Source organism: Macaca mulatta, chromosome 9, assembly GCF_049350105.2.
Source record: "Macaca mulatta isolate MMU2019108-1 chromosome 9, T2T-MMU8v2.0, whole genome shotgun sequence".
Lineage (NCBI taxonomy): Eukaryota > Metazoa > Chordata > Mammalia > Primates > Cercopithecidae > Macaca > Macaca mulatta.
In genome coordinates this window covers 99,818,065-99,833,987 of record NC_133414.1, presented here as the reverse complement: position 1 = coordinate 99,833,987, position 15,923 = coordinate 99,818,065, and the positions used below count along the sequence as shown (strand labels likewise).

The 15,923-nt window shown below is 39.1% G+C and overlaps 2 protein-coding genes across 8 annotated transcripts in view; one reads left to right on the top strand and one right to left on the bottom strand.

Annotated features, from left to right (window-relative positions):
• Nucleotides 1–3,534, top strand: part of ATAD1 (ATPase family AAA domain containing 1) — a 63,617-nt gene extending 60,083 nt beyond the window's left edge. For 4 of the 5 annotated variants that reach the window (XM_028853386.2, XM_015147612.3, XM_077945178.1 and 1 more), the window contains one exon: nucleotides 1,835–3,534. In XM_028853386.2, coding sequence (XP_028709219.1) covers nucleotides 1,835–1,955 — 121 coding nt within the window. In that variant the 3' untranslated portion in view covers nucleotides 1,956–3,534. The remainder of the gene's footprint in view (nucleotides 1–1,834) is intronic. The other variant, NM_001257770.2, reaches the window with a different exon arrangement.
• Nucleotides 3,535–8,946: 5,412 nt separating this feature from the next.
• PAPSS2 (3'-phosphoadenosine 5'-phosphosulfate synthase 2) overlaps nucleotides 8,947–15,923 on the bottom strand; it is a 91,035-nt gene continuing 84,058 nt past the window's right edge. For 2 of the 3 annotated variants that reach the window (XM_077945177.1, XM_015147608.3), the window contains exons 10-13: nucleotides 15,232–15,367; nucleotides 12,993–13,261; nucleotides 11,403–11,632; nucleotides 8,947–10,808 (exon numbers count right to left, since the gene is read on the bottom strand). In XM_077945177.1, the coding sequence (XP_077801303.1) occupies nucleotides 10,670–10,808; nucleotides 11,403–11,632; nucleotides 12,993–13,261; nucleotides 15,232–15,367 (774 nt within the window). In that variant the 3' untranslated portion in view covers nucleotides 8,947–10,669. 3 annotated transcript variants of the gene reach the window in all.

Below are 15,923 nucleotides of genomic sequence, written 5' to 3'. Positions count from 1 at the left end.
TCCAAAGCAGAATTCTGAAAATGAAGGAGGGCAGAATTGTGGGAAGGGTCTAGAATGAAGGAGAAAAAATGTTGAATTCCTTCTGATGATCCATGGAAATTTCACATGTAAATGTGAGGGGAGTTGGAGGTATTGAAGACTAGACCTCAATTTGTTAATGAATATGTATTTACTAAAACAAAGACCATTTATCACTGCAGCAAATTTTACTTGGAACCAGTTCCAAAGTATAATGAAGTTGAGAATCCAATTTTTTACCAGCCTTATTTCAGCAAAGATACTAGTGAACTGGGATAATTCAGCCCTAGTGAAGCATGTCCTTTAAGGAAGTTTCCTAAAAGGCTACTTGCCTATTATACTGCATTTCTTTTCAGAATATCAACCTTCTAACAATTTCTGTGATTCTTGGTCAACCCCAGTGTACTTTTTGGGGTTGTATTAAAGGAATTCTCCAACTCTTGTCCCTTTGTTTCTTGGTCTCCCTTCCTCACCTTCCTAGTGTTTTCACTTGCCTGTGGTATTCATATATATAGTTGCAGTGTGTTGCCATAGCAAACTTCAGCAAAAAAATGTTTTGCGGGCTTTGATATAGAAAGGTCTACATGAAAGCTACTCTGTCAACTGGTAGCTGTGTATGCAGTGGCTCTGGACCCATCATCGTTAGTGTACCCTCAGAATCTACCGTCCAAAGGTTTTTATTCTCTTCTCTTTTTTTTGAGACGGAGTTTCGCTCTTTTGCCCAGGCTGGAGTGAAGTGGCGCAATCTCAGCTCACTGCAACCTCTGCCCCCGGGTTCAAGCAATTCTCCTGTCTCAGTCTCCCAAGTAGCTGGGATTATAGGCACCCATCACCATGCCCAGCTACTTTTTGTGGTTTTTGTAGAGACGGGATTTCGCCATGTTGGCCAGGCTGGTCTCGAACTCCTGACCTTAGGTGATCCACCCACCTCAGCCTCCCAAAGTGCTAGGATTACAGGTGTGAGCCACCACTCCTGGCCAGGTTTTTATTCTTATATATAAGATTAAGAGGAGAAATAACCAACCAGTTAGTAAATTTTGCTTAGGCAGATTACACTAATAATGAAAGATCTATTTTTTTGCTGCCTCAAAGCCCTGAAAACTATATTTCAGTATGAGAAGTCTGGCTAATTTTATATTTCCTACTGAATTTCATATTTTATAATTTTATATTTCAGTATGAAAAATCTGGATGGACTTGGGTTATCATAACTTTCCTGAATGTTTTCCCCTGAATATCTGTAAATTACAAAGGAGCCATAATATTCTGGATTTTGTTTCTCATTGAAGTAGGGAGGATTTGGATTAGTTGGTTTTTGTTGATAGTGAAGAATTTTACTCTCAATTTGTAAAAAGCAAAACATGCATGTAAGTATATACCTAGCAATGATAGTTTTTAAATTATAGTTTTCATGGGAATTACATGATTTTTTTAATTGGAATTACATTCCCATTTCAATAAACTATATAACATTTTTTACCTTATGGTAATATTGTGTACTTATATTCTAGATGTGAAGTCTTTGATTGTAGCTATTTTAACTTCCTACTTCTTAGCAGTCAGTGCTTTTAAAAAATTCCTTATGATTTCTCTATGTGTAGATAATTCCTGGAAGCATTTACATGAAACTGTTCATTATGGTTGTCTTTGGGGGTCTTGAATGGTAAAGAGATTTCATTTTTATACTCTTTTCTACAGTTGAAAACAAATTTTTTTTTTTTTTACCACATGCATCTCTTTTAAATCTTGGTAAAATATTTTAGGGAGGTGTATTCTAAAATTATTTGAGTATTTGATGGTTTTATTTGCATTTTAGCCATGATGAAGATGAAATTCGGCCTGTTCAACAGCAGGACCTGCATCGGGCAATTGAAAAGATGAAGAAATCAAAGGATGCAGCATTTCAGAATGTTTTAACACATGTTTGTTTAGATTAAGAGTAAAGATCATTTGTACAGTTCAGTGATCTAGTTTGGTGTGTCCTCTTATCAGTCAGTGGAAATAGAATGGAAAGAGTGCTCTTGAAACAATGAGGGAGCTCAATGTTTATGGTTTTATACTCTGAATTCTAAGTTATTGAGATATAGTTGTTACATAAGTGGTATTACTGTTTGTCAAAAATCATGAGGAGGAACAGTTGAATCCAGCCTGAATGTGGGTGCTTGTGTTTGACCTCTTCAGCCATATATTGTACAGCCTTATAAAATCTAAGCTGGTCTTACAGTCATAAATGATTCATTGGGTCATTAGTGAGAAATGGGGATGTGGTTAGGTGCTGGTTCCTAGACATGTGAGTATGCATTTGTGTGTGTGCGCGTGTGTGTGTATATTAAATGTATATATCCACACATTTTATATTGACATTCTGTAGATACGTTTGAATACAGAAACCTTTTTTACCCCAACTACTGAATCCAGGAGTACCAAATAATATATAGTAAAACTAAGATTTAAGGTTGTGTCAAAAAGGTACAGTGATTCAGCCATTTCCATTTGTCATTTGTTTCAACCTTTTTTAAGTTGAGTGTTTTTCTTTCTGCAGTTGATTAGTTGGATCCTCCACATCTTGCATATATACATGGGCTCAATTATTATGTTTGTCAGGATAATCAAATAAAAATACTAGTTCGTGATCAGCATTGAATGGTTGTTAGGCAGTCATGTGCTCAACACTGATTTCACCTCTTTCTGTAAGTATACCGAGTATAAACTTTTTAAGTAAGTTTAAATTGATGTACATGGAAGTGGATTAAAAGACTTTTCAAAAGAAAAGGTTTGAAAAACCTCAGTGCCCTTTAATACATGTACATTTCTTTCCTTTCTTCATTTAATGTAACATATGTCTGTTGTAACTATGTTTCTTAAATATTATTTTAAGGTTATGTGTTCTTTAATTATGGTCAAATACAATTTGGTCACCAAAAATGAAATAATAGTTTAAAACAAGTAGCTGTTACTAAGTGTGCTAAAAATACTCATTTTGTAATTAATTTTAGTTTTCTTAGTATATTATAAATTGTGCCCTGGTCAGGTACAAATGGACACATCAAAATGCCCATATTGTATCTATCTGTAGTCATTTAATGTGAATTATATGTGAAATTTTTTTCAATATTTTACTAACCAGAATTCTGTTACAGGCACCTAAACACGCAGCATGAGGAAAACGTTACAACACAATCTTGAGGTGCTCTGAATCATCAGATTAAATTATGCTTCATATGTTTTTGCTTTTACTGTATTTATTTTAAAACTCTCAATCTCTTGTGTTACTGGATTAATTTATCTGATAATGTCTCACAACAATCTATTAGATCATTTATTCTTCGGTTGTACTTTGAATGGTGGGGTAGAAGTTTCAGGTGAACACTGGATAACAAAAAGCAAGTTATGGAAGATTGTGAAGAGGATGGAAAAATTGAATACAAGATACCAAAAATGGAAAAAAGTGTCCCATTTTTAATAACTATATTATACTATTATTTTATAAATGTGTAATAAAGGGGTCCCTCTTTATTGGTTGTTCTCCACTTAATCTTTGGTCTTTTTCAGTAATTTTAAATTTTCTGGGACTTTTTTGGTTTATAAAACTTGTGTTTAGACTTTATCTTGCTATGGAGTTTTCACACTACAATAGCATCTATCCTAGTGTGTAGTCATTTCTGTTTTAATGTGAATTTCAGTAATTTAATTTTAATCTGGTGACATATTAATCGAAAATAAGGAGTAATGTATACCTCCACGTGTCCTTTCTTTTTGTCTTCTCTTAAATTCACAATATCCGGTAGGAGTGGTTATTCAATTTCTTTGTGGTTTTAATCATCAAATGAAGTTAGAGAAGTATACTAATCCCAGCAACTATGACTCATCTAGGCATGTTAAGACCATAAAGTAATTCAGGAAACTATTTTCCTGATTTTTAAATAACTTTTAGTGTTATGTAACATCTATCCTTCTGTTTTAGACATGCATTTCACATATGTAGTTGAATTCTAGATTCTAAGATAATTCGTTTCGGATAATACTTAAGAGTACTGGATCTAGAATCAGGCTTCCTGAGTATAAACTCAGGCTCCCCATTAACTAACTGTGTGTCTGTGAGACCCCGTTTCTCATCTGTAAAATGGGGCAACAGTGGCACTCATCTTAAAGGGTTGGATAATAAAATAATGCATGTAATGCCCTCAGCATAGTGCCTGGCACAGAATTTCTGCTCAAATGTTAGCTGTCATATTAATATTGTCAGTTTCACACACTGATGTACATATCCTGTTGACCAGGCTCAATCTTTAAGCATTCTCCATACTTAAACCAGTTCCATAATCCCTAGGCCTGTACTCTAGGGATTGAGACTGAAAGGATCACTTACGCCATGTTTCTCTAAAAGCATCATTGCCGGAAGACTTTTGATAAGTCTGATGTGTCTCAAGCTATTCCCAGGCCTTTTATGTAGAGTTTAGAAATGAAGTAGTTGAATCAATTTAGTATCTCCTTTACTATGTCTCTCCTTTCGATCTCAGCCAACCCCCCACGTGCAGGTAAACCCAGCACTCATGATATTAAGAGCTGGGTTGGGGTAATCTATTCTGTATGCATTATAATAGCCTAACAGTATTTAGTAGCTGTAACTTACAGGTTTAATGCTAGATGAGGATGTTTCAAGCCTTGAGTGTGCTTGTGTAAAAATGGCGGCAACATCATCTCGGTAGGAATTTTTTACTTGAATTGTTACTGTGGGAAAATGTTAACAGATTTCTTCTGGATAAAGAAAATAAATTGGATGATGTATATTTTATGTTTCTTTTTAGCTTCTCTTAACATCAGAATATTGAACAGAATTCTGATATGCTAAATATATCTAGTGCACGGCTGAAACTCCAGCACCAACTGGGTGCTTCAAATTAAGTCATAGAATAATTCTATCTAGAACTGACAGAAATCTTTACAGAGCCTTCATTATTAAATTTGTTATAGATTTAGTTATCAAAGATAGAGTTCTCTAGTCTTTTTTTTTTTTTTAAAGCTAAAGCTCTCTTTATTTACATGTATAGGAAAACATTCTGCCTAAATCATGATGTTAATGAAAATCATATCGAGGAGAACTTGAACCTTATTTAAATATGGGCTTCTAACCTAATTAACTAAAATATGATTGTCATGTATGACACAGATGCTGTGTGCAGATAAATCAAACCTAAAACCACTTAGCAATGTGAGTAGACACAGAAAACATCCCAGTTACATTGGTGTAAAGTTTATACTATTTATTAATGGCCTATAAGGGTCTCATTACTAAAACACTGAAGTGGGATTATATTTTTGTAATTGTCTAATATTTACAGTCATAAACCTGCATGGGAATACTTTCAGATACTACCTTTTGTGCTTTTTAAATAGGTTACAGTGAGAGTATTGGGTGTGGAATGCATCGAGGACACAGGTTTGTTAACCATGACAACTCAGTTGTAAAACTAAAGCCAAGTGCACCTGTAATCTCAGCTGCTGGGAAGGATCACTTGAGCCTAGGAGGTGAAAATTGCAGTGAGCCGAGATTGCACCATTGCCTCCAGACTGGGTGACATAGTGAGACCTTCTCTACAAAAAATAAAAAATAATAAAAATAAACTAAACCCAGACATTGAAATAGTTACTGACATGCAGATTTGGAACTGAAACTAGAACACAGTGGTGTATATCCCACTGTTCTGAAAATACATAGCTTCCAGGAATTCTAAGAATGGCCAAGATAACTGAGATAGGGGATTGGCTATATCCAGTAAAGCAAAATCACTTGCAATCATGTCTAAGGGAGATGAGGGTCATCTGTTAGGCCATAGTCATAGACTTATAAAGAATATCAGTTAGGATTCTGTTTGTAGCAACCAACTCTAGCTAACCTAAGCAATAAAGAATTTATTTGACGGATATAAGATCAAGCGGAAGCTAAAGAACCAGACTCGGGATAGAAACTTAGCTCCCAAATATTTTTCTAAGCAGAAATTGCTCAATAATCTTGCTTTTATTCCTCATGGATTAAATGAACTCCAGCTGCTTAAAATGCCCATTCAGAATTTAAATGCCTGGACATGAGTGTGCAAAGCCAGGTCAAAAATCACCCCTGGCAGTCTTGGAGCTTTGACGACTCTCCAGGAACTACTTTGGCTTAAATGGTTTGAGGCAAAGCAGCTGGGTTTACCGATTGATCTAACTGCGAAAGGAGAGGTAACTTATTCAAAGAAAATTGTGGGGAAGACTGTTAGACAAAATCTGACAAATGACCAGGTGGTTACTTGATGCCATAAGATTGAAATATGTTGGGTGTTGGGTATATACTAAATGAAACGTAATATTATAACAAGTGGACATGCTGGAAGTATGAGCAACTTACATATGTAGTTTGTGTGGACGGGCCTTCAGGGACTGCTTCTTCGGATCCCATAAGCTCCACTTCCACTTGATGATGAATGCTACTTGGCCTGCCCAACTCTGCCTAGATGGATGGTGAGCAACTTTGCGTGGTAAGCAAAGGCTGTTTTGTACAAATGAAATCTCTTAGGCAACAGCTATCAGAAGAATAGGTGACTGCCTGTGGTAGTCTCTGTTTTAGGGAGGTGTCAGAGCTTTATCTGTCTTTAGGCAGATAAAGGGGCTTCAGAGAGAAACCTCTGCTTGCATCCTCTGTTTACCTTAGTAAGGTAGATGTAAATTTCCTTTAGAAATGGACAGCTTTTCAGAGCTATTCCTGCCTGCAGTTCTCAGAAAATCAACTCAAAATTTGCCAAAGAAATATATTCTGGGGTGGTGTATTCTGGCTTCCTCTCATTCCATCAAATCTTTAGACATGAGAACAATTGACTGACCTGGTGCCTATTCAGTTTGCTGGTTTCCTGCCTATAAGGAGAGTTATGTTGAAGATCAGTGGTAGACCTGAAAGTCACATACTGGAAAAAAAGGAGGATAAGGAGAAAATGAATTGCTGTTCCCAAGTAATCGAGATTTGTTTCTTCTTGTAGGGAAGATGATAGGGAAAAATATTGTGACCTGATAAAAGTGTTGATAAATTTAATAAGAGTTTGCCATCATCTGACTAAATGATATCATATGCCTTTCAGGATCTTTTCCGAAAAAGATCCTGAAACAGTTTGGCATACTCCCTCAGCAACACTGACATCTTCATGTGTTTACATAGACATTTCCTGCCCACTTTACCCTACTAATTGGCGCTAGGAGCCACCAAGTAACGTGGGGAGAAAAAAGGGGGCTACAAATGGCAGCTTTGAATTGGCTATATACACCAGTTTTATTTGGGGTGAGGATTAGCAGCAAAAAATGCATGACACCTTCAGGATAGAAGGGAAGGAGGGGTTCATGGAAAAAAGTTGCAGGCCTGAAGGCTGCTGGAAGTTTTGGTGGGAACAGGTAACCTTTTCTGCATTAGTAGAGGTACGGGGGTTGCTGAGAGAAAAACCCAACTGCTTCCAGCCCTACTGGTGAAACTCCTTAGGGGCACTTAATAAGATCTGTTCCTTTGAGGAAAAGGAAACAAAGTAGCTTCATCTCAAAACAAAAAACAAAAAACTGCGATGAAGTTCTGGGCTGAGGAGGTGGCTGAGCAACCCAGCAGCTACCGAAAATGTCATTAAGTGCTTGGCTGAGACCATGTGTCTTACACATCTAGAGCACAATTTAGAAGATGACAAGAATAGGCCGGGCGTGGTGGCTCACACTTGTAATCCCAGCACTTTGGGAGGCTGAGGCAGGCAGATTGCTTGAGTTCAGGAGTTCAAGACCAGCGTGGGCCACATGGTGAAACCCCATGTCTAACTATATATATATATATACACAAAAATTAGCAGGGTGTCGTGGCACACACCTGTAATCCCAGGTACTCTTTAAAAAAAAAAATTCTTCGAAAAAAAAAAAACGGATACATGTGCAGAACATGCAGGTTTGTTTCATAGGTATATGTGTGCCATCGTGGTTTATTGTACCTATTGACCCGTCCTCTAAGTTCCCTCCCCTCACCACCCTGCAACAGACCCCAGTGTGTGATGTTCCCCTCTGTGTGTCCATGTGTTCTCATTGTTCAACTGCCACTTATGGGTGAGAACATGCAGTGTTTAGTTTTCTGTTACTGTGTTAGTTTGCTGAGGATGATGGCTTCCAGCTTCATCCATGTCCCTGCAAAGGACATGATGTCATTCCCTTTTATGGCTGCATAGTATTCCATGGTGCAAATGTGCCACATTTTCTTTATCCAGTCTGTCATTGATGGGCATTTGGGTCGGTTCCATGTCTTTGCTATTGTAAATAGTGCTGCAATAAACATGTGTACATGTGTCATTATAGCAGAATGATTTATATTCCTTTGGGCATATACCCAGTAATGAATCCCAGCTACTCTTGCTTAAACCCAGGAGGCAGAGGTTGCAGTGAGCCAAGATTGCGCCACTGCACTCCAGCCTGGGTGACAGAGTGAGATTGTCTCAAAAAAAAAGGGTGTGGTGGGCCTGTAATCCCAGCACTTTGGGAGGCTGAGGCAGGTGGATCACAAGGTCAGAAGTTCAAGAACAGCCTGGCCAACATGGTGAAACCCTGTCTCTACTAAAAATACAAAAATTAGCCGGGCGTGGTGGTGTGCACCTGTAATCCCAGCTACTCAGGAGGCTGAGGCAGGTGAATTGCTTGAATCCAGGAGGTGGAGGTTGCAGTGAGCCGAGATTGTGCCACTGCCCTCCAGCCTGGGAGACAGAGCAAGACTCAGTTTTAAAAAAAAAAAAAAAAGAAAAGACATGAGTAAGGGTAAATAGTCTCAATTATGATGTTCAAGAGAGTTGCTGCTGTCTCACTCCAGTTATACAAAGTCACAAAGCCCTTAAGTTGTGTGATCAACCCACACCCAATGTTACAGGCGGAAAAAACTCAGCCTTCACTCTGATAAATTTATTAAAATAAGAACAAGCATCAGTTGTACATAGAAATAATCATTTGCACTAAGCATGGTACTAGAGCAGAAGAGCAGTTTTAAATATATATATTTTTAATCACAAAATATATCGGTTAAGGCACTATAATCCTGTCTCATGTTTTCAATAAATATGCTGGATTGTTTTTAAAGGCAGTAGTGAGTAACTGATTACATAAGTATAGGCACTATACTATTAAAGACAAACTGCTGTGGCCATTGCGTGTAACTTATTCTCAAAAGAACTGTTAGTTAAGATTAGCATTTTTTAAAAAATGAGAATATGAAAATTATCACAGTTTTCTCTTTCCAATTTAGGTCTCTTCCAGAGAGACCTATATACTAAAAGGTGCTGTTTCTTCACATATTCCTTGGCAACAATGAATTATGCATAAAGTAAAAACATTGCCTCTTAGGAAGTAAAGTCATCAGAAGATGTTCGCAGAACAGCTTGAAATCTTTGGAATAGCTTTTTTTTTTTTTTTTTTTTTCTTCAACTGCAATAAAATCAGTGGAGTTCAGAAAACTCGACCTTTCAGCATCCAAGAAGGCAGCTTTGTAAGCACTTTCTGTTCAAGGAACTTTGTTAAGCAGCTGAGGGGAATCTGACCCAGGTCCTGTGTTGTCTGGTGTAGACAGGGCACCAGACTGGGAGTCAAGTGGCCTGGGTACTCCTTCACTGCCACCAGCATTTCCTAATAATGGCAAATTTACATTTTGTTACAGTGCTCAGCAGCTTACAAAGCACATACATGTGCATCATCACAGTTTGTTCACCTGTAAGATGAAAGGGCTGGATTCTTTGTTTTCTGTGGTCTTTCCAGTTCTAGTGCCTTGCTAGTCTGATAGTGTGAATTATTTTTTGTTATAGCTGACGCTGCTGCTGCAGTCAGGGCCATCCTTTCTGCAGGACACAATGACCACAGCAAAGAGCGGGAAAGATAACTTTCCACAACATCGCCACATTGACCTCCTTTCATCAAAGCGCTGTACGCTATTAAAAGTCACCGTTTAACTGGAGTTACATTACTCACAGAGGCCATTAAGACGTCTCTTCTTATTAGACAATATAACTTTTGTGACAGAAATAGGCTGCACAGATCTCTAGGATTAAATTCATGTTATTGCACATTTTGTTTCTCCAGTCAGGTCTTCAGCACGTAAGATATGATTACAACATTAAGGCTTTGTACAGCATGAAGTAAAACATCAGGAAGAATCTTGATGTGAGCCACACCTCTTTTAGAGTGAGAAAAAAAATTTTTTTTGTTTTGGTCAATTGTACAGAAGAGGATGCTTAATCTGATATGTTTTATAACTGATAAATGACATTGTTAAGAGTGCAGGTTGGCAAGACATGCTGGAAAATATATTCATTTTTCATCAAGTAACTAGACACATGGTCAAAGCTTTAAGAAATCTGGGACCTGCCTGCTCAGATGCAGTAGAAAATACATAGAGCTAATTTTATTCTGAAATGTATAAGAATATTGCTTTCACCTGCTAAGATTTGGTCTTCAGTTTGACTTTGTGTGTGTGTGTATTTAAATTATAGACACAACTTTTACTTCATTATAAAAGATTAAAATGCATCATTGAGAAGCAATTTAATACAAAGCATCTAATCATAAAAATAGAAAAGGTAATCAAAGAGCACTTCAGAAAGAAACTCTGGAGCCAAAGGCATTAGTTCTTCTCCAGGGACCTGTAATAATCTGTCAGGACCTTCCATGCTTTGGGGGCCATGAAGCCGTCTGGAGGATTCTCTCCTTCCCGGGCGAGCTTCCTCATACGAGTTCCTGAGATGAAGTCAAACTCATTGTGCCTGTTACAGGGTGGCAACAAAGAACTCAGTGTAGGTAAATGATATCTGCCTTAAGGATTCCTGGAGTAGGTTATGGTTTTTGAGACCCACGTTCTTTCTGTAAAATGCTGCATCTTTGAAAGTGGGCACTCCTCTAAATCTTCAGGAACTTGCAGAAGAAAAGGAAAATAATGGCAGCTATCCATTCAGTATTTACCATGCACCTATACTGTTCCTGGGAAGTGTCTTGAGACCAGAGACTGTCTTCTATTTATCTGCCTACTTCTGTGAGCCCTCAGCATGGGGAGCAAGTGCACCATAAATATTCATTGCAATCTCTGTGTTGCTTCTTTTCACTTAGTGTGCCAGACACTCCGCGCATGCTCAAGAATGCATGTTGAAAGAGAAATATTTATGGATCATCTACTATATGCAAAAGACTGTAGTACAACTTTAGGGGACAAAATGTATAAGACCACATCCTGACTCTCAAGGGACTCAGTCCACTTGGGAGCATGTGGCAGTGCACTGGAGAGTTTTTCAAAGGGCCCAAATTCTGCCTCATCATTTCTATTATACAGATGTTGATAAAAGAATTTTCCCCTGAAAACCTACCTTGCTGGATCATAGAAGTCCATGGCTTTTTTGGCTTTGTTGTAGGCAGCCACTCGGAATGGAATGATTTCCACAGAGGTGAGGCCAGGGGCCATGCTCAAGACCTTGCCCCCATGAGTGGGTTCATACAGATCCTTCTTGGTTTCAGGATGGGGCATTCCTGCAGGGTCCCTGCCCACAATGTAGAAATTGGCCCCTGCAATCATCCGGGACCTGCAGTGCCACTGGACCTAGGAAATGTTACATAAGGGACATGCTGGTCATTATGGGTTAAATCTGTGGGTCATGGTTTATGGAGACACCTTTATTCTGCTTTAAAAGTAATTCAGTAATGTGAGTCAACTAAGAATTGCAAGAAAATCACTGAGGTTCTAAGACTCCATCCACTCGTCATGCTTTGTTATGTTGGGTAGGAGCTCTAAAGGTAGGCTTCCTCCCTCATAACTCAAGGTTGTATTTCTTCATCTCTTCTCCAAACAGGCTAGCAGGACAAGAACACTCAAATCTTAGTATTCTACAGAACTGTACGGATTTTACTTTCCAGTGCCTCCCTATTCACAATAAATTGCAGTTTAAAGGAAATTACAAACTCCAATATCTCATTATCTGACTGCCGTTAATGAGCTAATTACCTTCCACATGCAGATGCTGATTTCAGTTCAACGGAACACTTGCCCTCTTTAAAGCCCAGATAGCAACACAAAGGATGGAAAGGAGAGGTAGGGGCCTGGAACTTTGATCTGATTGAAGAGAATTAATTCATTAAACTCAGTTTGGGGCATTCCAAAGGGTTGAGACCCTTTCTATTCATCATACTTGCGGCAAACTCATTCAGATCCACTACAGTGGTGGTGCAGTGGGACAAAGAAAATCTCTGTGTGATAAGCTCACTGTGTTATGATAAAAGGGAGACATTTATCTTTTAAAGATATCCTCTCCTAATGAAGCTCACAGGGCATGGTGAGTAACTGGAACTTCTGAAATTGAATATTAGGTTAGATACAACTTGCCCTATAACCCAGTTAAGTTTCATTAGCCACCTCTTTCACTGGCCAACTTCCATATTCTCAAAGGCAATGTAAAACAGGTTTGATTTGATGTTTCTAGCATTTTTCTTTTTTTCTTTTTTTTTGAGACGGAGTCTTGCTCTGTTGCCCAGGCTGGAGTGCAGTGGTGTGATCTCGGCTCACTGCAACCTCTGCCACCCAGGTTCAAGTGATTCTCCTGCCTCAGCTTTCCGAGTAGCTGGGATTACAGGGGCACACCACCACACTCGGCTAATTGTATTTTTAGTAGAGACGGGGTTTCATCATGTTGGTCAGGCTGGTCTCGAACTCCTGACCTTGTGATCTGCCCGCCTCGGCCTCTCAAAGTGCTGGGATTATAGGTGTCAGCCACTGTGCCCAGCCTTCTAGCATTTTTCAAATACTGAGTGGAAACATAATGAAGCTGGATAAAGAAGAGACACCAGAACATTCCAGAATCTGCTTATGAGGAAGCAGAAAGGATCCCAGAGACTCATTTACTCTTCTATGTAAAGTTTGAGTCTGAATTTCTGACTCTCAAAGCCCAGCTCTGGGAATTACTCACCTCTGTAGGGCCAGCATATAACATGGGAGACGGAAAGATGGCAACAATGGTTGACTTGGGATCCAGGACCCCTTCCTCGAGCACAGCCGCGTGCTGCTTCATCCGCCAGTCCAGAGGCACATCGTCATCTTTGGTCCAGCCCCCCAGAGGGTGTAGCAGGAGGACCGGGTGCTTGTAGCCCCTTTCTAGGAGCCTGCGGCGAGTGTCCTGCATCAACAAAGCATGGCCATTGTGGACAGGATTGCGCAACTGGAATGCAAACACCGCATCTGGGAAAGGAAAGCAGAAGAAGGAAGGTCACAGAAGCACATGGTATCATTTCTCCACAAGAACAGAAAGGACACAACCATGTTTATTGTTTCGTGCATTCATTATCCACTGGCTTTTTTTTTTTTTTTTTTGAGAAACAGTCTCACTCTGTCGCCCAGGCTTGGAGTGCAGTAAGCGATCTCGGGTCACTGCAACCTCCGCCTCCAGGATTCAAGTGATTCTCCTGCCTCAGCCTCCCAAGTAGCTGGGATTACAGGCGTGTGCCACCACACGCATCTAATTTTTGTATTTTTAGTAGACTCAGGGTTTCACCATGTTGGCCAGACTCATCTCGAACTCCTGACCTCAAGTGATCCACCTGCCTCAGCCTCCCAAAGTGCTGGGATTACAGGCGTGAGCCACTGCACCCAGCCTATCCACTGGCTTTGGATAATCAGCTGGAGAATACAGGTGGGTCTTTAAGAGGTGTTAATCCAATGCTAACCAACACCAGACTGCTGAGACAGGGATGAGACGCAGAGGCAGGAAGCTGCTTAGGGGGAGCCTAACTCAGGAATGAAAAGATGTGTTGCCAGGACCTTTCCTGTACACCAAGGCTCAGGCAGGGCGGGTGTTAATTAGTCCTCTTCTACCAGGGAGCCTAGAGGGAGGTGAGTAATTGTGAGGAACGTTTTCTGGGGCCTGTGCAAAGGGCAACAATCTAAAGACATAAAAAAATTTTGCCTTCACTTTAAAGAAATCTCCAAAACTACTCCACTTAGTGATGGACTCCTGAGAGCCTTAATTTTTTTATCTGGCAATGATATAATTTTTATGTCTATAATATGAAAAACTTGAGAAATACAGAAGAGCCCAAAATAGAATATAAAAATCACCACTAATCCTATTATTACTTTTTCTCCCTCTTTTTCAAAATGTATACAATAAATAATAAAAATATTTTTGTCCAAACTCCATCCCCAAGAGGATGTAACCTGCATTTTGGGGCATGTGCTGCCAGAGACTTTTCTGCCTCTATACAAAGAAGTAGGTTAGGGATTTTAGAATTATGATGATATTTTGGTTTTTTTCCCAAAATATGATTATGCTGCACCTATTGTTCTGCAATGTGCTTTTTCACTTAATAAATACACTTTAGGTATCTCTATCAGTGAATATTTTAAACTGTTGAATAGTGTTCTAATATATGGTTCTAATATATAGTACAACTTTATAACACTGTTTCCATATTATAGACATACCAACAGAAGATGTTTTCAGGTTATTTTTAACTATAAAAATACTGAAGCCAGGCATGATCTCAGCACTTTCGGAGGCTGAGGCAGGGGGATTGCTTGAGCCCAGGAGTTTAAGACCAGCCTAGGAAACATAGTGAAACCCATTTCTGCAAGAAAATTTAAAAATTAGCAGAGTACGGTGACATGTGCCTTGTAGTCCCAGCTACTTGTGAGGTTAAGATGGGAGCATTACTTGAGCCCAAGCGGTTGAGGCTGCAGTGAGCTATGGTCATGCCATGGCACTCCAGCCTGGGTGACAGGGTGAGACCTGTCTTTTAAAGAAAATGCTGATTCCTGGTATCCTTAATTCTTTAATCAGAGGGTGGTTAGGAGTATTAATAAATGCAGTAGGGGCCGGGTGCGGTGGCTCACACCTGTAATCCCAGTACTTTGGGAGGCCGAGGTAGGTGGATCACCTGAGGTCAGGAATTTGAGACCAGCCTGACCAACATGTTGAAACCCTATCTCTACTAAAAATAAAAAAATTAGCTGGGTGTGGTAGCGGGCGCCTGTAATCTGAGCTACTCAGGAGGCTGAGGCAGGAGAATTACTTGAACCTGGGAGGCAGAGGTTGCAGTGAGCTGAGATCACGCCATTGCACTCCAGCCTGGGTGACAGAGCAAGACACCATCTCAATAAATAAATAAATAAATAAATAAATAAATAAAATGCACTAAGGCCAACTTACATACCAGCATTCATTTCTTTACATTTCTGTTTGAGCTCCAGAGGTGTCAGACGGTATTGGTCCAGCCCATCATTCCACCTTATTTTCTCCAGCACCTGAAGGTCTCCACCAACCAACCAGTCCCCACTTTCCATCACCATCTAGAAAGAATATTGTTATGATTGCTAATGATTAATCGTGATTTCTATTTTATCTGAAAAATTTTCTCCTTTTAGACCAATCTCAGGTTACAGTTAAACAACTGCCTTCAGTTCTTCAGTATTTCTGGCACAGTATTTCTCAAACTTTTTGGTCTCTAGAACCGTTTATGCTCTTAAAAAATTATTGAGTACCCCCCTCCACCATGAGCTTTTGTTTATGTGGGTTATAGCTATCATTACTTTTCATATTAGAAATTTAAACTGAGAACATTTAAAAATATTTACCAATACATCTAAAGCTAACATTAATCAACCTACTGCCTGTTAACATATAAAACATTTTTAGTGAAAAATAAGCATTTTCCTCCCCAAATGTAGGAAGTATGGTATTGTTTTACATATTTGCAATCTTTTTAATATCTGACTTAATAGAAGACAGCTGGATTCTCATATCTATGTCTACGTTTAATCTGTAGTAATATATTGTTTTGGCTGAAGTATAAAAAGGAAGTCCAACTATAGGTAGGTAGCTAGAAAAGGGAAGAGGATTTGGATA